This window comes from Budorcas taxicolor, chromosome X (assembly GCF_023091745.1).
Source record: "Budorcas taxicolor isolate Tak-1 chromosome X, Takin1.1, whole genome shotgun sequence".
Classification (NCBI taxonomy): domain Eukaryota; kingdom Metazoa; phylum Chordata; class Mammalia; order Artiodactyla; family Bovidae; genus Budorcas; species Budorcas taxicolor.
This window is the reverse complement of record NC_068935.1, coordinates 47,188,289-47,209,579: the sequence shown is the minus strand read 5'-3', so window position 1 is coordinate 47,209,579 and position 21,291 is coordinate 47,188,289. Positions and strand designations below refer to the sequence as shown.

At 41.2% G+C, this 21,291-nt stretch overlaps 1 protein-coding gene across 1 annotated transcript in view; it reads right to left on the bottom strand.

The window, feature by feature from the left end:
• Positions 1 to 18,057, bottom strand: part of F9 (coagulation factor IX) — a 34,776-nt gene extending 16,719 nt beyond the window's left edge. The window contains exons 1-4 of the mRNA XM_052663766.1: positions 17,970 to 18,057; positions 11,572 to 11,735; positions 11,348 to 11,372; positions 7,071 to 7,184 (exon numbers count right to left, since the gene is read on the bottom strand). Coding sequence (XP_052519726.1) covers positions 7,071 to 7,184; positions 11,348 to 11,372; positions 11,572 to 11,735; positions 17,970 to 18,057 — 391 coding nt within the window. The remainder of the gene's footprint in view (positions 1 to 7,070; positions 7,185 to 11,347; positions 11,373 to 11,571; positions 11,736 to 17,969) is intronic.
• Between the last annotated feature and the right edge of the window lie 3,234 nt (positions 18,058 to 21,291).

The window sequence follows — 21,291 nt, the reverse complement described above, 5'->3', positions numbered from 1 at the left end:
GAAAGAGGAGAGTGAAAAAGTTGACTTAAAGCTCAACATTCAGAAAACGAAGATCATGGCATCTGGTCCCATCACTTCATGGGAAATAGATGGGGAAACAGTGGAAACAGTGTCAGACTTTATTTTTTGGGGCTCCAAAATCACTGCAGATGGTGACTGCAGCCATGAAATTAAAAGACACTTACTCCTTGGGAGAAAAGTTATGAGCAACCTAGATAGCATATTCAAAAGCAGAGACATTACTTTTCCAACAAAGGTCCATCTAGTCAAGGCTATGGTTTTTCCAATGGTCATGTATGGATGTGAGAGTTGGACTGTGAAGAAGGCTGAGCTCCAAACAATTGATGCTTTTGAACTGTGGTGTTGGAGAAGACTCTTGAGAGTCCCTTGGACTGCAAGGAGATGCAACTAGTCCATTCTGAAGGAGATCAGCCCTGGGATTTCTTTGGAAGGAATGATGCTAAAGCTGAAACTCCAGTACTTTGGCCACCTGATGCGAAGAGCTGACTCATTGGAAAAGACTGTGATGCTGGGAGGGATTGGGGGCAGGAGGAGAAGGGGACGACAGAGGATGAGATGGCTGGATGGCATTACCGACTCGATGGACATGAGTCTGAGTGAACTCTGGGAGTTGGTGATGGACAGGGAGGCCTGGCATGCTGCGATTCATGGGGTTGCAAAGAGTCGGACACGACTGAGCGACTGAACTGAACTGAAGGGAGCTAAATGCCAAAAACACTATGTGTTGACAATGATAAGCAGTTTAGTGGCCCATATTTTCTTTATTCTCCTATACAATCTCCCTTATTCATATATTATATCTTTCTTTGTCTCTTGTAATGCTTTTGGTCAGAATTCTGTTTTATCTGATATTAAGATGGCTTTGTCAGTTTCTTTGTGTTAGCATTTACCTGGCAAATCTTTTTATATCCCTTTATTTTATCCTCCTGATATAGTTTTATTTTAGTTATCCGTTTGATCAGCAGCATATAGTTAGATTTTTAACTCCAGACTGAAAATTGTCATTAACTCCAATTCACATTAATTGTGATTCCTGATATATTTGGCTTGTTCCTGCCATCTTATTCTGTATTTTCAAATTCCCATGTTTTCCCTTTGTTTCTCCAGTGCCATCTCAATAACAAGAAGTAGCAGGGTTCAGGGCTTGCTAGCTGAGACCTGCTGAATTAAGAGAAATAGGCTCTGCCCCAGGACCGATTTCTGTCTCTAGAGCAGTGCAGGAACACAGTGAATGGAAGGCACCTTCCCATTACCTACAGGCTTAACAGCAGTAGAGCTTTCAAGAGAAGTGCTTGTTTGTCAGTGCAGTTAGAATATGCGCGGCTGTGTTAGCCACCCGTTGTGGGCCACCTTAGTCACCCCCAGCTTCACCCGTGTCTGTCCCAGCCCTGTTGGTGATTTGCTGTGCGTGGACTTCCCTTGGCTTCATCTAGGTGCTGCCTTGAATGGCCTGGCTAAGATCTGTATCGTGGGCCTCTGGTCTCTTTTCTTGATGCTCCCAGGTTGATGCTAAGGCCCGGGATGCCACGTGGTCTCTCGGGGCCCCAGTGCGTACAACATGGTGATGCCAGGGAGTTAATGCCACACAGGCTGAACTGTTGACCATCGAGAGATGTATACTGGTGGACAGATTCTTTTACTTCTTTTCCCCTCTGAGACTGACTCTCCTGAGGCCAGCTCATGTGGCTTCTTGGAAAACAGTCCCCAGAGATCAAGCAGTCAGTTGCAGGTGAGGAGAGATGACTCCTACTCTTGGCTCTCCTTTCCTCACTTCTCACTCCCCCATCCCTTACTCGTGCCCGCCTAGAATTGCACACCTTAACACATAAACTCGTGTCACAGACTCTTTTTTTTTTCCCCTTTAGATTTCAGGCTAACAGAATGACTGTATGGTCTGGGAGTATATTATGGATTTGTGAATGACAGATCTAAATTTTTGAATTCCATTTTACGTAGGTAGCATAGGCTAGAGTAATGATTAGTTCATGTTCCTTACTGATCTTCAGGAAACGAGGGAAGGCAAATCAACTGTTACCAGGTAGACAAAGGAACCAGCCTAAGCTTTACCCTTTGCTGCCAATAATCCACTAAGTGTAGAAGCTAAAAAGATGGCACTTGGTCCTTTTTATTTATTTGTTTATTAAAGACCTTTCTCCTCACTAACGTAATTACATCGCTGGCTCCTCTCATGTTACTAGCAATCATTTTGTTGCTGCAAAGCAATACTAGAGTGTGCAGCCAAATCAAATACCCCCTGTAGGGAGTGTTCAGTCAATATGAGAATGTGCAGAGTTCACAGAAGTGGGTGGCAGGTGCTGACCAGTTTGGACCTGGCCATGCACAATAGGAATGGGTAAAGTTGAGGTGCATTTCCTGATTCTGCATCCTTGGCTAAGTAACTAGACCACTCTATCCTTTTCCCCATTTGTCACTGCTCTTTGTGGCCTAGTGTGTCGCTGCTGCTGCTGTCTTGTGGCTTGGTTTGTGCACACAGTGGGAAATACTGCTGTCCGACCAGCAGTCTTTTGACCTCAAGTAAAGATCTTAAGAGTCTGGAAATAAAATAACAGCAGAAGGAGTTCCAGTGGAGAGATCTCTAGTCCTGCACCTCGGGGACAGTCACTGTGGGACCCAGTCATCAATTGTTTCTGGAGCACTTGGACATTAGGCCCGTGTTGGGTGTAGATTCTCCCTGGTCCTTTGGTTGGTTGGTTTAGTCACTCAGTCATGTCTGACTTTTGCAACCCCCATGGACTGTAGCCTGCCAGGCTCCTCTGTCCATGGGATTTCCCAGGCAAGAAAGTGGAGTGGGTTGCCATTTCCTTCTCCAAGGCATCTTCCCAACCCAGGGATTGAATCCAGGTCTCCTGCATTGCAGGCAGATTCTTTACTGTTTGAGCCACCAGGGAAGCCCCTAGAATATCTGTGGATGGACATCTCACAGTGTCTGTTCTTTTTCCTCTATGTTAGCACAAACACCTCTAACTCCCCTCCTGCCTACTATACAAGTTAGTGTGTTCTGCTTCATTTTACTCTGCCTTCATCTGCTGTGATGTATTCACAAACGAGAGAACCAAAACTGGGATGAAAGATATTCTCTTTAACAAGTTTATCAACTAAACTCAAGGTATGTTCTTTTTTTTTTCTACTCCACAGAAATACACAGTATATTAGTAGTGTCTGTGATTTACCAAAATGAAAAAAAAAAAAGTGTTTCTGTGCTTGTTTTTCTTTCCCTCTCTGTTACTGTGAGGAAATGCCTCTTGTACTCTTTAGAAGGGACAGGAATGGCCGAACTCTTACAGACTTTGATTTATCTGAAAAGGACTCAGATAGGATGTGTATCTGGGGACACTCAGCAGTCTTTATTCCAGCCAGTGGGACACAGTAGCCAGTTAATTGTTCTAACTAGAAAGCATTCCCTGAATGTTTGCACCTCTCTTCCTTGGAGAGGAGCCTGATGAACAAGAGAAGAGGAAAAAGAACAAGGTCTTAACAATGGAAATCTCCTTCCCTTTCAGACACTCGGTGACGCCAGGGACTTGGGGCACAGATACTCCATGAACTGTGCTTTTTTTCTAGTGGCTTTTGAGATCAGTCCTTAGTTCAGTTTGAAGCAACAGCTTAAATGGGAGTTTGTATATGCTTTTGCTTTCCTCTAGTGTCTGAGGTCGGAGAAGGCAATGGCACCCCACTCCAGTACTCTTGCCTGGAAAATCCCATGGACGGGGGAGCCTGGTAGGCTGCAGTCCATGGGGTCGCGAACAGTCAGACATGACTGAGCGACTTCAGTTTCACTTTTTTTTCATGCATTGGAGAAGGAAATGGCAACCCACTCCAGTATTCTTGCCTGGAGAATCCCAGGGATGGGGGAGCCTGGTGGGCTGCCATCTCTGGGGTCGCACAGAGTCAGACACGACTGAAGTGACTTAGCAGCAGCAGCAGTGTCTGAGGTAGAGTCTTTTGAGAATTCCCACTTTGTTTCTAAACTAAGCAAGCTGGGAGGATTTTTCTAAACCTTGGTCAGCTGGGCTCAAGATACCCTAGAGGCTAGGGTTGGTGGTGGCTGCAGTGTCTCCACGGAGCCATGACCAAACCAAAATGTGGTGAACCTGAGGGGCCTGAAAAGGTGCCCACTGTAGACTTAGCACTTTTGCTGTGTGGACCATAGTGTCATGCACATAGCAAAACCTGTCATAGCAGTTTTCTGCTTTTATAACTACATTCCTCTGGGCTCTCTGCCTCTTTTAAAGTGTCTTTATGTTTAAACTAAAGACATTTTGTTGTTCAGTCGCTAAGTCATGTCTGACATTTTGTGACCTCATGGACAGCAGCATGCCAGGCTTCCCTGTCCTTCACTATGTCCTGGAGTTTGCTCACATGTTCATCGAGTTGGTGATGCCATCCAACCATCTCATCCTCTGTCACCCCCTTTTACTTCTGCCTTCAATCTTTCCCAGCATCAGGATCTTTTCCAATGAGTTGGCTCTTTGCATCAGGTGGTCAAAGTATTGGCATTTCAACATCAGTCCTTCCAATGAATATTCAGGATTGATTTCCTTTAGGATTGACTGGTTTGATCTCCTTGCTGCCCAAGGAACTCTCAAGAATCTTCTCCAGCATCACAGTTTGAAAGCATCAGTTCTTTGATGCTCAACCTTCTTTATGGTCCAACTCTCACATTTAGGAGTATTTAACATTAAACATTATTTTCAGTTTTACTTTGCTATGACATGCCCTTCGTTCTTAATGGAGCCCAATTGAGTCTTTCATTCCATCAGCTCTAATAATTATATTATTTAAGGTGATATTCAGTCAGTTTCCATAAGCTTCCAAGCAGCAGGATCAGATTAATCTAGGTCCGTCTGAATTTGAAATTGTAACCTTTCAGATGCTAGTAGCACTTTGGAGATGTTGAACCAATGAACATGCCCATAGCAAAGGGAACCCAGGCATCGGAGTGTCCCCGCACTGTGAAGCCTGAGGGAGTGGGAGTCCAAGCTCAGGGTACCAGTCCACCCACCTGCATCTCCTTTTTTTCTTTCTTTTAAAATGTTTTTGCCCTGCTTCCTTTTCTTTTCCCTGTCTTCTTTTCCTTTTAGTCTTTTGGATCTCAAAGGAAGATGATCAATGGATTTCTCTTTAGCACTGAAACGATTTCTGCACGTATTAGAGACAACTTTCCCCCTTCTTTATAGGACAAGTGCAGCTGCTGCATTTCATTTTGCTTTAATGCCCTTTTCATCTGTGTCAGGTGGATTGCCATAACGCTTAAATAGAGTCCTGCTAATTTTCTACTCTTTTCCCTTAGTCATGTAGTCTGTGATGTTGAATTCTTTCCCTAGGACTGCACCTCTATTCTTCTGGAGTTTCAGAGTATAAGGAGAATCTGTCATTAGCACTGTATGCTTTTCACAATCACAGTACCAGTAATCCTGCATCCAGAGGTAATAAACAAATAGGTAAAGGACTTCGGGGTTTACTGTTCCAACTGCCAAAGTCTCAGAAAAAAAGAAGCCTAGGCTATGCAAAGAAGATGCACAATGACCCTAGATTTTCTATGTAACTCCAGTATATCAATTTAGTCAAGTTCAGGAATGAGTTCTGAATTTTGTCAATAAATTTCACATGTGAAGTGGTTCTTAGGGGTGGAGAAGAACCTATTATAAAGGAGACTTGGCCTTTCCTACCCCAATTCTATACTTAGTTGACTTCCACTTCTTTGTTGATATTTTAGTTATGAATTCAAATGGTTTTATCGGTCAGTTTTCTTTGCGTTTTGTGGATAGCAGTTAAAAGCATGGGTTTTGGTCAGATAAATTGGAGTTCAGGTCCTGGCTGAACCGTTTACTGCTTCTGTGATTTTGAAATGTTTGAGCTGCACTTTCCTCATCTGTGTAGAATGGGGAGACTAATGGTTGTATTGAGGATGAATAAGACAGTGGAACACTATTACCAGTTCTGTGCATGCATGTGTGCTAAGTCACTTCAGTTGTGTCCAACTTTTTGTGACCCTATGGACGGTGGCCCACCAGGCTCCTCTGCCCGTGAGATTCTCCAGGTAAGAATACTGGAGTGGATTACCATTTCCTTCTCCAGGGGATCTTCCCAACCACAGGACTAAACCTGGGTTTCTTATGTCTCCTACATTGGCAGGCATGTTGTTTACCACTAGTGCCACCCGGGAACCTACCACTTCCTGCTGCTGCTAAGTTGCTTCAGTTGTGTCTGACTCTGTGTGACCCCATAGATGGCAGCCCGCCAGGCTCCCCTGTCCCTGGGATTCTCCAGGCAAGAACACTGGAGTGGGTTGCCATTGCCTTCTCCAATGCATGAAAGTGAAAAGTGAAAGTGAAGTTGCTCAGTCGTGTCCGACCCTCAGCAACCCCAAGGACGGCAGCCTTCCAGGCTCCTCCGTCCATGGGGTTTTCCAGGCAAGAGTACTGGAGTGGGGTGCCATTGCCTTCTCCGACCACTTCCTACTAGTTAGCAAATATTACTGTTGCTCTTCATATGGTTTCTTGAACTCATCCTGGAAACTATGACCACAGATAAAATGAATTGATCCTCTTTACAAGCTTTAAAAGTATGTTTTATACAATGGAATATTATTCAACCTTCAAAAATAAGGAAATTCTGTCATATGCAACAATATGGATGAGCCTGAAGGACATTATGGTAAATGAAACAAGGCAGTCACAGAAGGACAAATACCACATGATTCCACTTATATGATGTATCTAAAAATAGTCCAACACATAGAAGCAGAGAATACAATGATGCTTGCCAGGAGCTGGAGGAGGAGCAAGTGAGGTGTTGCTGTTCTCCAGGTTTCAGTTATGCAAGAGGAATAAAGTCGAGACATCTGCTATACAGAGTTAGCAATACGCTATCATACACTTCAAAATTTGTTGAGTGTAGATCTCATGTAAAGGGTTCTTTACCATAATTTAAGAGAAAATTATGGTACATACATATTGCATTTTCCAGTTGCATCTGGTTTCAAAGGGAAATTTGGAACCACCAGTAATCCAAAGATAGTTACTTACCTAATTCACAGTTCTTTCCTTCAAATCCAGCTTGACACCAACATTCATAGGAATTAATGTCATCCTTGCACATGCCGCCATTTAAACATGGATTGGACTCACACTGATCTCCATCTTCAACGTAGATTAACAAGATGAATTAGCAGATGCATTGGTTAGAATTCCCAGTACTTTCTGCACAAACTCATGGAGAGGGGAGCCTAATTTTAGGGTCAGAGCAGGACTTCTGACTTGGACATCAGCTGCTTATGGGATGCTCCTGTTTTCCTAAGTTTCTAAAAATTCTAATAAAGGTTTTTAGGCTAACATTGTTCTAGGGAATGGCCCTAAGGAAGGCATGTGGATTGTTTATGCAACTGAAGGGAGGAAGATGAGGGAGAAGAAAGGCTGAGTGTAGAGATATACAAGGTGAGAGGAATTTTCAGTCCTTCTTTATAGAATGATGATGGAGTTAATTCTAAATCAAACCATGTTGCTTCAGCAATCATCTTCGTGTCATACCTGGCTTGTTCTATTGCATGTCTTGTAGAGCAAATTGAGCTAGGTAACAGCAACTCCACTCAGGGAACTGGCAGCCTCGGCATGGCATACATGCATCTACTTCCTCATCTCATCATTTCACTGTTAAGTAGCCAGTGATGGTTCCAAACAGCCCAAAAGATGCTCGAATCCTGAAGGATATTCTACTGTCTATGATTAGGTCCCAAATGGTTCGGTAAAGAGACAAACAGCTTTCAATACAAAGAATTAAGAAAGAAAAGCTTCTGAAAATGTGCCATGTTTTTATATAGATTGGCTATGTTTCCTTCCTATCTTTCCTGAAGTTTCTACATTCGCAGCATTCTGGAGAGCCTTTGAAGACATTGGTCATCAGAAAAAAGGAGCAAGGAATAGATAAGAGGGGAAGGGTTAGGATGAGAAGGGAACGCTTCAGTTGGATTTCTCAGAGCTCTGCCTCAACTTGTAACTCTAAGGCAGCTTCAGGGTAAAAGGGTGAAGAGAACCAGGAGGGAGGCTGGTGCATCCTCTGAGCAGATGAAGAGCCCTGAAGAAAGCCAGGAGTGAGATCAGCAAGGCTTGATATGTGAGTAACCAAAGAGTAAGCGGTAAAGATGACACAAGAATAAAACAGTGAGGGGAAAGGGGGCAATTCAAGAGGAATTTCTAATTTCATATTTTAGAGCCGAGATTCCTGACTGGAGCCCTGACTGCTGTAGGACAGCAGTAGTGTGTCTATCATGCTCGCTGTCAGGAGCAAGTATCCAGGTCCCACTGGCTGAGGGCTAATAACCTTTTCTTAAGAAGAGTCCCTCTCTGGAAAATCTGCTTGTTGTAAAAATTAGACCTTGTCCCCTCTGCCCCTTGATCCAATGTGCTTTTGCACAGATACTTCAATTTGTTCCAATTCTGTGAAAACAAAATACGTTATCTGTGGTTTATTATTATTGATGTTCAGGACTGGTCTAAAAAAACGAGCCACATTTGCACTTTATATTGCAGATGAACAGAGCTGAATTATTTAGGATGTTTCACTGAAAAGCTCTGGGCTTGCAGCCAGCTACACAGCAACTCATTTGCTGAGACATATCTTTAAAATGAGTGTCATTTTATCCTGCATTTAGTCCTCCTTTGGGTGCTTGTCTGTGTATACTTTGGGCTGAGGCAAAGCCACAGACAATAGGGGTCAAAGACGGCAAGGGAGAAGACCTTGCCAAGTGAGAGCTTCCTGTTTAAGGCTACTCAGTGGTAGTTTAATGAATAACCATGTTGTGATCTGAAGGCTGGGAGGGGTCATAGAGAGTGGGGGTTGGGCAGTAAAGAATTTGGCTGCTCTTCTGGGCTCCATGACTCCCCAGCTGCGTGACCTTTGGCAAGTCATTTAACCTCCCTAAACCTCAGTTTCTTCTGTAAAATGAAGTTCATAATGCTTTGCTCACAGGGATGGTGTGAGGATTAAAAGTGACAGCCAGTCTGTAAACTGTAGAGTGCTGGGCAGACTCTGGTTAATGTGGTTGGGCAGTTTTTCTCCTTCAGCCAAATTCTTCCCATGGTGAAATGGGTAGGGCAGGAATGAGGGACCTGCATCCCCATTGTGTGAGGAGGCCCACACAAGAGAAAACAGCAGAGGCTATTTGGGGTGTTTGGGAATCTCAACTGCAAAGTGAAAAGAAGCATGGAATTAGGTTTTCTTTTTCTTCTTGCTTTTGTCTTGTTTTTAGTAGACAAAGCAGTACTGACAGTGTAAAAAATTAATAAACAGAAACCTCAGTTAAATAGAATTGAGAGACCAGAAGGGAGAGCTCTCACGCCCAATGATAGCAGAGCCCAACAGGAAGAAGACCGACTCCACCTCTTTCTTGGCAAGGAGTCAGCCAATAACAAGCCAGGGACTCTTTGTTTACTGTACCAGGTGGCACTAGTGGTAAAGAACCCACTTGCCAATGCAGGACATGTAGGAAACGTGGGTTCGATCCCTGGGTCAGGAAGATCCTCTGGAGGAGGATATGGCAACCCACTCCAGTATTCTTGCCTGAAGAATTCCACGGACAGAGGAGCCTGCGGGCTACAGTCCATGGAGTCACAAAGAGTAGGATACGACTAAAATGACTTAACACGCATTTCCTCCCCACTTCCTTTTCCCTTCTTCAGAAGAGTTCTCTGCCCCTCTGTCCTGCAGGAACTTGCACATGGCTCCCAGTGGTTGAAGACCCTGAATTATGATTCTCTGCCGATCCTGAATAAACCCATCTTTGCTGTAGTCTTTTTCTTTCAGGTCAACAACAAAATCATGCTCTTGAAGTTTTCCACATTTCTTCACCCGAGTTACAGTAAACAACACAGCCTGTGGCCTAGAAGGCAGGAGCCCAGCTTCAAAATATGGTGTTAAAGAGGTACTGATGAGAGGCCACCTGAGGAGGGGATGGGCAATAAAGGGGACAAGAGAGTTTTTTAAATGCAGCCAGGAATATATGGGGAGGAAAAGTAGAAATTGATTTGCTTTTAAAAAAGACAAGATTCAGAGTTTTAAATAGAAATAGAGAATGAAAAGTCTTGTTTGGACTAACTGTAGTGGAATACCTCAGTAGAAAGTTGGCACGGTGGCATTTATTATTAAGGACAAAGGCAGATAAAGCAAATGTAACAGAGTGGACTTCTTCCCTCATGATTTAAAAACAAAGTGGAGAAATAATTAGTCACAAGAATATGAATGAATAAGTCCATTAGTGCTCACAGAATGGAATCTGGGAAAATAGAACTGATGGAATTCAGTGAATTGGCTGTCCAGGGTAGTTTCTGTTCATGCACATGGTCTTAGGCAAGTCAAGCTGGGAAACTTAACACTGCCTCAAAATCCTGCTGCTAAATTTTAAATTAGTGTTAAAACTTAGTTGTCATTAAAGTTGTGATGTTTCCTCCTTCTTCAATTCATTCAGCAAGTATTTTCTCAGTGCTTCTGTACCAGATACTGTTTGAGATACTAGGACTACATCAATAAACAAAACAGTTGAATACACCTGCCAACATGAAGCTTTCATTCTAGCAAGGTGGGAAAAATTAATAGTATAAGTAAGACTATTATATGATACCTCAGATGGTGAAAAGTGCTATGAGAAATAATAGAACAGGATACAGTGTCTAAAGTGTTGGGGTTGTGGGGGGAGGCAGGTTGACATATTAATAGATGATCAAGGCAGGCGTCATTGAGAGAGTGATATTTGGGTGAAGACCTGAGAGGAGGTGAGGGAGTGAGCCTACAGGAACCTGGCTGAAGAATCTTCAACATGCAAAGAACAGTCAGATCTAAGACTCTAAAGCAGAAGCAGTTGTAGCACGTGTAAGGAATAGCTGCAGGGCCAGGATGGCTGGTGCCCTGAGTGTGAGGGGGTGAGCAGGAGGAGTGGAGGTCACAGGGCAGGGCAATCGGGAGGGCCTTGTAGGCCACCAGAAGGAGGAAGTCTTTTAAGCAGTAAACATTTAAGTCAATCAGCATTTTCTGATTCTCTACTGAGGACTGTAAACTCTCATTCACTCCCAGATACAATTCTCTTTGGTTTCTTCCTTCTGGATTCCTGAGGTGGAACCATGTTCCTTTTGAACCCCTAGGCAGGAGTAAGTTTTTCTGCCAGCAGATATCTCCATTATCTTGGATAGTTACCATTCAGTGTTGGGTAAAAACAACTTAACTTATTTTTCTGAGCCCTTTTGACAGAGAGGAAAGCAATACGTAAATCTCAAATGTTTCATATACCTGGGAGAGGATAAAATGAATTGCTTACCAACATATTGCTTCCAAAATTCAGTCTATAAAGAAAAAGAGGACAAGTTAATGGTACTATTTACAGTGTTTTTGATTCCTTCTCTATTATAGTATTTATAATATATATATACATGTATAGATTTTTAAAATTCCAAAGGGAAATATGGTTTTTTTCCCTATTTTTCAAAAAGGTTTTTCTATTCTTTGTTCTGCATCTGAAGGATGTTATGTGGAAATACTCACAGTTTTCTCAGTGTTTTCAAAAACTTCTCGTGCTTCTTCAAAACTGCATTTTTCTTCTCTACATTCTCTCTCAAGGTTCCCTCGAACAAACTCTTCCAATTTACCTGAATTGTACCTCTTTGGCCGATGGAGAATTTTGGTGGCATTTTCATGGTCAAGAAAAACTGAAATTTAAAAGAACTCTTTAGCTTTAGAGAAAAGAAAATATTATGAAAATTAAATACATCTCTTAAGAAAGGCTTTGTTTTTTAATCCAAGTAATCCCCAAACCAATTTATCTTTGGGGCCTAGAGCCAAAATCTATGATGTTCTCATGGTACTGTATACATATGGAGATTTAGGAATTAAAATTCAGTTTTAGTCCAGAGAGCTCCAGTAATAAAAGGTCAGATTTTCAATTGTATTTGAATTTACTCTGGATGAAAAAGAAAGTTCTCAAGTAAGCAGTTAACTTCACACTTTGTCATCATTTGAAAATAGCTAGTTGCAGATCCTTGCAAGGTGATCCATCACCCTGGCCGGGCTGTGTTTACAGGGCGCAGTTGTCCAGATGACTCGGCAGCACGTTTCTGTTGGAAGAGCAGAGGCCTAAAGGCAACCCTGGTGTCTCACTAGATATTAAAGAGAAACCCCTGCATTCATGTTTTTTATTCTTTAAAACTTCAAACTCACAGCCCCTTAAGTTGGCATGTATTCTAGGAATTCCAGTGACATATGTCATTTTCTGGGATTCAGGATGTGATTTATTTTAGCTTTGACTGACTAGCCTGTAGGAACACTCCTGAACACTGGAGGATTAAGGTCTCTAACCTAATTCTCCACCCCCTCCCCCCACCACCCTGCTCCAATCTCGGTCTCTTCTTTCTGTTTCACTCTCTGTCTCCGTTCATGTGTCTTTCTCTAGATAGAGAGATATAGATATAGTATCTATATTTATAATGAATGACAGGAACTCAAGAAGCTGCCTAGAGTTATTCTTTTCCTTAAGAGAACATCTGATAGCATCTCAACAGGACGAGATGTTTATAACATGAACTTTCCAGGGCATTTTGGGACTGTTTTCTTGTTAGTGCCAAAGAGGGAAAAAAGGAAAGGAGAAGAAATAACTAAAGTCCTTTATTTTTATTGAAGCTGTTCGCTTTATGGAGCCTGCTGATCCCTTGACAGTCTCTCCCTTTTCTCTCACTCCTCAAGTCCCCTTGGGCTTTACTTTCCCCCCGAATTTAGCTTAGACTTTTTCTCTTCAGCTCTTCCCTTGTCAACTTTCTCTATTCCCTTCACCCCTTCTTCAGTACTTAATGCCCCACAATCCCAACTGCTAGGTCAGACAGCCAGGTGCCCTGGGAGAAAGCCACAAGCTGCCAATGGGTGCCATGGCATATTGATGCCTCCCAGCCTCCACCATGCCCTCCTCTCTGCTCGCTAGTTCCTGTGCTTGGCCCTGGGCACTCCTAGTAGCATCTGTGTCTGTATCCATTTACAGTGCGTTCTAGTGGGAAAATAGGGGTTTGGAGGCAGAGCAGACACACCTGGATTTGAATCACATGTCTTACCAGTTATTGGCTATGAGACCTCAGGCAAGTCACATAATCTTTGCAGCTTAACTTTGTCAAGTATAAACAGGAGTATCATCAGACTGTCTGCCTCCCAGCATTGCTGACAGGATCAGTGAGATCCTGTGCAGGCTGGTGTGTGGTGGTTCTTTCTCTTCCTTTCTACTCCTGTGTCTGGTCTGCCTTCCTCTTCTCAATTTCCTTTTTACTTAATGCACTTTTCTGTGGCTCTTTCTCTTCTTTACCCCATCTGTATAATTAAATGACTCCTGTCAGGATCAGCAGTGACTTCCTAAAGGATAATTTTGAACTTCTCTATTTGCTGCCTGCTCTGAAACACTCCTAACTGTTGATCTCTCCCTTCTCAGGGTGCTCTTTCCATGAAATCACTCTCTCCTGGTTCTCCTCTTTGCACTGACTCTTGCTTTTTTTAATTAATTAATTTTAATGAGAGGCTAATTATTTTACAATACTGTGGTGGTTTTTTGCCATACATCGACATGAATCAGCCACGGGTGCACATGTGTCACCCCATCCTGAAACCGCCCCCCCCACAACTCCCTCCCCACCCCATCAATCTGGGTTGTCCCAGAGCACCAGCTTTGACTGCCCTGCTTCATGCATCCAACTTGCACTGGTCATCTATTTTACATATGGTAATGTACATGTTTCAATGCTATTCTCTCATATCGTTCCACCCTCACCTTTTCCCACATAGTCCAAAAGTCTGTTCTTCACATCTGTGTCTCCTTTGCTGCCCTGCATGTAGGATCATCATTACAGTCTTTCTAAATCCCATATATATGCATTAATATACAGTATTTGTCTTCTGACTTTCTTTACTTTGTATATAGGCTATAGGTTCATTCACCTCATTAGAACTCACTCAAATGCATTCCATTTTATGACTGAGTAATATACCATTGTGTATATGAACCACAACTTCCTAATCCATTCATCTGCTGATAGATATCTAGGTTGGTTCCATGTTCTAACTATTGTAAATAGTGTTGTGCCTCTTTCAGTTCTGGTTTCCTTGGGATGTGTGGCCAGCAGCAGGACTTCTGGGTCAGATAGCAGTTCTATTCCCAGTTTTTTATGAAATCTCTACACTGTTCTCCATAATGGCTGTACCAGTTTGTATTCCCACCAACAGTGTAAGAGGGTTCCCTTTTCTCCATATACTCTCCAGCATTTATTCTTTGTAGATTTTTTGATGGTGGCCATTATGACCAGTGTGAGATGATACCTCATTGTGGTTTTGATTTGCATTTCTCTAATAATGAATGATGTTGAGCATCTTTTCATGTTTATTAGCCATCTGTATATCTTTGGAGAAATGTCTGTTTAGTTCTTTTGCCCACTGTTTGATTGGGTTGTTCTGGTATTGAGTTTGATTGGGTTTTCTGGTATTGAGCTGCATGAGCTGCTTGTATATTTTGGAGATTAATTCTTTGTCAGTTGTTTCATTTGCTATTATTTTCTCCCATTCTGAAGACTGTCTTTTCACCTTGCTTATAGTTTCCTTCATTGTGCACTGACTCTTGTTATTCACCCACAACTTGCATCCATTCATTCCCCTTCTTCTGCCTGCCCCATGAGGTTCAGTGTTCTCCCAGGCTCCAGCCACCAGTTTCAGCCTTGTTCTTCCTCAATCCATACATCTTTGTCAGGGCCAGGACTGGGTGAGGTGAACAAGGCCCCCAGGACACAGAATCCAAGCAGGCATGCTTTCTCAGGGTATGCAAGTATTTTTATGCCCTTCGTGCCCTTCTTGCCTCACCCTAGTCCAGCCTTAAAATGTTAGTCACTCAGTTGTGTCCACCTCTTTGTGACCCTATGGACTGTGTAGCCTGCCAGACTCCTCTGTCCATGGGATTCTCCAGGCAAGAATACTGGAGCGGGTTGCTATTCCCTTCTCCAGGGGATCATCCTGACTCAGGGATTGAACCTCGGTCTCCTGCATTACAGGCAGATTCTTTACCATCTGAGGCTCTGAGTCCTTTCTTGACTCAACACAATTTTCTGTGCACTTACTCCTGCCAGGCACTGTACTAGGTGCCACAAGATCCATGCTCACTCCCTGGGTCCTTACACACACATGTGGTTGTAACTGCCATGTATATGACAGTGAGTTCCAAATATCCACCTCAAGTCAGATAGATCTTTGGAATTCCAGATTGTCTTTCCAACTTGAAAGTGTACATCACCAGGTGGCTGGTAAGACCTGATGTTTCCTTAATATTTCTGTATTGCTGGATGGACAGTGTGCTCAGTGTTTGCATCCATTATTTCATTCTCTCCTCACGGCAGTTCCATGAGACAGGTGCTGTCATCTCAGTTTTATAAATCAGAAAATGAAGGTTCAGAGAGGTTAAGTGACTTGCCCCAAGTAACGCATTAAAGTGTCACTGTCAGAAGTTAGTCGTGGGCAGTCAGACTGCCCACAGTCCATGCTCTTAGGCACTGGGCCATATCCTAGATGCTCAAGGATGTGTTCTTTCCACTTCTTCTAAACCCTTTCCCTTTTCATACCCAGATGGTTAAGTCATGTCATTTCTAGTCAATACTTCCATAGTGTCACTTGAATTCCCTTCCCTCTTCTGATGCCTTCCCTCAATGACTGCAGTGGCCTCAAGACTGGTCTCCCTGTGTCTGGCTGCCTGTTCCCCACACAGTTCATGAGAATGTTGCCAGGCCAAGCAGCCTAAGTCAGCCGTCAGTGGTATTCATGTTTACACTTCTGATGACTCCAAATTGCATTCTTTTGTCCAAACTCCATAGTTTAGGGCCTTCCTTATCTGATGCCCTGACCCTGCCTCACCTGTCATATTCAATATTGAAAGAATACTGAGTTGCTGAAAGACCTCACATTTGTTGTGAATCTGGATCTCTGTACATGAGTGCTCCTCTCTGCGTAGAATGCCCTTAATCAGGCGTTTTAGTAGAATGAACCTACTCATTTTTTAAGACCCACCTCAAAATATTGTCCCTCTGTCAGTGTCCCCCAATTAATATGTTCCTTTCTTTATGCTCCTTTAGTGCCTGGTATGCATCTTATCACGTTGTATTGTAATCTCTCACCTGGCCTCATGGTACTGTAGATCAGAGAGGGAATCTGATTTATCCCCAAGCCCCTCGTACCTTGTGATGGTACCTGGCACCGTACTAGCCACTGTGTTATGGACTGAAGCTGTCTTTCATTTTATTTCATTCATTCATTCTGAATGAAAGGCAGCTTGGGTCCATACACTTTACAAAACTGAATTGGTTGCACAAAATAGTTTTGATTGCAAAATTCTAAATTGATGCAGTAATACCTAAGGGCAGCAGCCATGAAAATGCAACATCTCTGTGAAAATCATTCATAGAAACTGCTTTTAGAAGCCAGTAACAGTTTAACAGCAGAGGAGAGCACTGCACCGACACTGTCTATCCTTAGGGAAAGACCGCTGGTGCTCTGCTCAGGGACTTAATATCTCTGACTATGAGGACTCCACTGCCTTTCTCCTCACCATTGTCAGAGGGTCATATATTTAACCCTTCTTCAAGCTTATCTCTTCTTTTCATTATTTACCAAGTTTCTGAAATCCTAGTCCTCCTTATTTTTCTCTGAATCTGTCCTTTTTTCCTACATCTGAGGTCTTCAAGGGGGCAGCAGCCTTCTTAAAACCTCCATCACCTCACCACTTATCTCGAAGGAAGAGGTTGGATCCTTTGTCCTCCTAGATCTCACACTGATGAGATGTGTATAAAGACTTAGCTTTATGTTCTACTTTGTGAATGTTCCAGCTAAATTTCTTTACTGCTTGATGCTGCCCAGTTTGCTGGTTTAATTTAACCTCTGCATTCATGTGTCGTTATTTCTGCATTTCAGTGTGACATCATGTCTGGAGTGGGAACCACAGGGCCAGTCTGCTTTCTGGGGATGCTTCGGGTTGGCACCCCTGATCTTGGCACTGTAGATTTGATTATAATAGGTTGACAAGTAAGTGTGATAAATGCTTCCTGTGAGAACATGCTGTTTGTCTAAATGGGATAGTTTCTTCTCTGTGTGCCTGCCTTTGGGGAATACATAAAGTCACTGAAGTTGTGGAAAAAAACCAAGTGATGTAAATTGCATTGACTAAGTTTGTACCCTTGATGTCAATTCTTGGATTAGCTTTGCTGTCCTAAGAGCTCAAGTGAGCATTGAATTTCCCCCTGTGTCAACTCAAGATGTTTGGTATCAGACAAAATAATTTCTTTCTAACCCGTGGAAAACTTTAGTGATAAATAACAACTTATTACTAGAAAGTTTGTTTGTATTCTAAGACTATCAATTGAAGGTGTATGATTTTATAAACTTTAAAAATTAGAGGTCTGACTCATTAAACAGTTCTAAAATTTTGAATCACGTTATATGTCTTAAAATCAAACGTTGTGTAAGTAAAACCATTGTTTTTTCTCTGTTTCTCATTTTGATTTCAAAGTAATGAGTAAAGAACCCACAAAATGACAATTTTTCTCCAAATTATGCTGTTACCTTGTTAAAGCATTTTCCCCCTTTTAATTTTTTTTAAACCAAGAAGACAACTGTTGTCTAAGGAATTACATTGTCAAATCATAAGCCCAACAGTGTCCATTTAAAAAACATACTATAAATATTGTAAATCTATTTAATTTTTTAAATGAAGAAGGCATAGCTACCAGAGAATTAGTACTTACTAACCCATAAGCTAACTACTAGAATCATAAATTTTGTGGTCAAATCCTGTAATCATTATTTAATGAAGAAGACAGCCCCAGACATTTCTGTATCTAAAATACAAGCACATTCAATATAACTTTATAAAGGAAACAAACCTGTACATTCAGCACTGAGTAGATATCCTAAAAGGCAGATGGTGACGAGGCCCGATGATTCTGCCATGATCATGTTCAGGCACCACATAACCTTTGTTAGTAGCTTGTGCAAGTAGCAAGGTTGACCAACTGTTCCAAAGTACAAGCTGAGCTGTATTTACTTCTGGGAAACAGCGTCTATCTCCCTCAGTGGGCTGTTTCCAATGGCCTCTTGGATTAAATGAAAAGAGGAGGCAGTGGCCATCGTTAAACTTCACCTCTGATTCCATGGGCTTCTGTCACTGTGGCTGACCTGAGACTGAAGCTTGAACTGACCCATTGTTAGAATAGGGGAAGGTACAATGGCTGCTGTTGCTGTGGCAGCAGAACTCATCTTAGGATCCATCTTGTCAGTGAACACTAATGTCATATAGTTGAAAGGTAAAGAGATTGAAAGCATGAAGTCATTTTGTCACCCACCTTAAAACGTTTCCACTGCTTATATCTGTTGAGTCACCTGGTGGATCTTTTATCTTCCTCCTCATAATGAGGAGTTTATAAACTTCATTGTGCTGTGTATGCATATGGTGAAGCAGATGGGCCCTGTCTCAGAACATATGTATATATGTTTGAGTGTATATATGTATGCATGTATACTTATGTATAGAAAATAAATGTTTAAATATTATTATATAATAGTTCATATTTATATACCACTTCACATGTAATATAAAAAATTCATAATAGTATAGCAATGTTTACCTGCCATTATTTGTACTGCTGTTGTGATACATTTTATTTCCAAATGTTATAAACCCTATATTATCTTATTATTCTGCTTTAAGCAGTCAACAGTCTTTCAAAGAAATTTTAAAATGAGGAAAAATATATTTAGTCACATGTTTACCATTATGATATTCTTCATTTCTTTGGGTAGACCCAAATTTCAATCTGCTACAATTTTTCATCATTATGAAAAATTTTCATTAATAATTTTGATAGTATAGGCTATTTTATGATGAATTTTCTCAACTTTATTTGAAAATATCTCCATTTTACCTTCATGTTTCAAATTTGGCTGCATATACGATTCTAGGTTGAAATTTTTTTTCAGCACATTGAAGAAGTCATCTTAGGATGGGGAACATGTGTATACCTGTGGTGATTCATGCTGATGTATGGCAAAACCAATACAATATTATAAAGTAATTAACCTCCAATTAAATAAATTTATATTAAAAAAAGAAGTCATCCTATTGCGTTCTGGCATGCATTGTTTCTGATGATAAGGCAGTGAATATCCTTCTCATTTATTTTTAGCAATTTGACTACAGTGAGCCAAGGTATTCTTGGGGTTCACTGAGGTTCTTGGATTTGTGGCATTAAAATTAGGAAAATTCTTGTACTTTATTTTTTCAAAATTTTGTTTTAAAATAAAAACAGTTATAGGAAATTGCAAAATCAATACAGAGAGGTCCCATATACCTTTCCCCATGTTTATATCTTATATAAATATATATATATATATAAATATAGTAGTATAATATCAAAACCAGGTAGTGGACATTGAGTGGTTTATTTTATGTATATAATTCTAAGTGATTTTATCACAGGTATAGAAAAAAAATTCTGTCATCACAAACATCTCCTTTGTGCTACCTATTTTATGATCACACCCCTCCCCCTCCTTCCAATTATTCCTAACCCCTGGCACAACTGATCAGTTTTCAGTCTCTATAGTGAAAATGTTGTATAAATGGAATCATAGCGTATGTGACCTTCTGAGATTGACTCTTTTCATCCAGCACAATGTCTTTGAAATCCATCTAGATTGTTGCATGTTTTAGTAGTTGTTTTTTATTGCTGAGGAATATAGATATGCCAATTTGCTTGACTATTCACTTACTAGGGACATTTTTATTGTTTCTAATGTTTTGCTATTGCAATAATGTGTTTTTGACATCCATGTACAGGTTTCTATGTGGACATAATTTTTAAATTTCTCTGGGATAAACGTGTAGGAATGCAGTTTCTGGGTCATGTGAGAGTTAAATGTTTGTTTTTTAAATAAACTGCCAAGCTGTATTCCAACATGGCAGTACCACTTTACATTCCAACCAGCAATTGATGAGTGATCCAGTTTCTCTACATACTTGCAAGCATTTGGTATTATCATTTTTTATTTTAGACATTCTGATAGGTGTGTAGACCATTTATATTGAAGATAATTATTAATAATTTAGTACTTAAGTCTGCCATTTTATTGCTTGTTTTTTCCCCCTTCTTGTTCTCTTTCCTCTATTCTCTTTACATGCCTTTTTGTGGGTTACTTGAAAAAAATTTTAGAATTCCATCTTGATTTATTTATAGAAGTTTAAAAAAAGTATATCTTATTGTATAATTATTGTAGCTTTTGCTCTGTTACAATATACACATGTGACTTATCAGAGTCTCCTGGCATCAGTATTTTAACACTTAAGTATGAAACCCTACTTTCATCCGTTAATCTTCTCTACTTTTAAATATCACTGTCATGATAACCAGATAATGCTATTTTTGTTTTAATTATCAAATATCATTTATAAATCTCATGAAAGCTTCCCTGGTGGCTCAGATCATAAAGAATCCACCTGCAATGTGAGAGGCCTGGGTTCAATCCCTGGGTTGGGAAGATCCCCTGGACGGGGGGCATGGCAACCCACTCCAGTATTCTTGCCTGGAGAATCCCTGTGGACAGCGGAGCCTGGCGAGCTACAGTCCATGGGGGTTGCAAAGAGTTGGACATGACTGAGCAACTAAGCACAGCATAACACATGAGGAGAGGGGTAGTCTACCAAATATATTCATATCTCTGCTCTTTCTGTTGCTAGATCTTCCTATCCAATTCTTTTATCATTTGCTTCTCATTGAAGAATGTCCCTTAGCCATTCTTTTAAGATAAATCTGAAAATGCTTCTATTTCCCCTTGATGCTTGAAGGATAGTTTTACTAGATATCAGATTTGTGCTGGACTGTTTTTTTCCTCTGGTACTTGAAAATGTACCATTTCCTTCTGGCTTCCATGTTTTCAAATGAGAAATCTACTGTCATTCAATTCAAATTGGTCCTCCTCTACAGGTATTGTGTCAGAGTTCTCTAGCAGCTATCAAGCTTTTTTTTTTTTCTTTGTCTTTAGTTTTCACAGGTTAGTTATGATGTGCTTTGTTATGGATTCTTTTGGCATTATACTGTTTGGGGTTCACTCAGCTTCTTGAATCTATAAATTTGTCTTTTTACCAAAATTTGGAAATTTTCAGCTATTATATCTTTGGCTCCGCTTTCTTCTTCTTCTCCATATGGGATT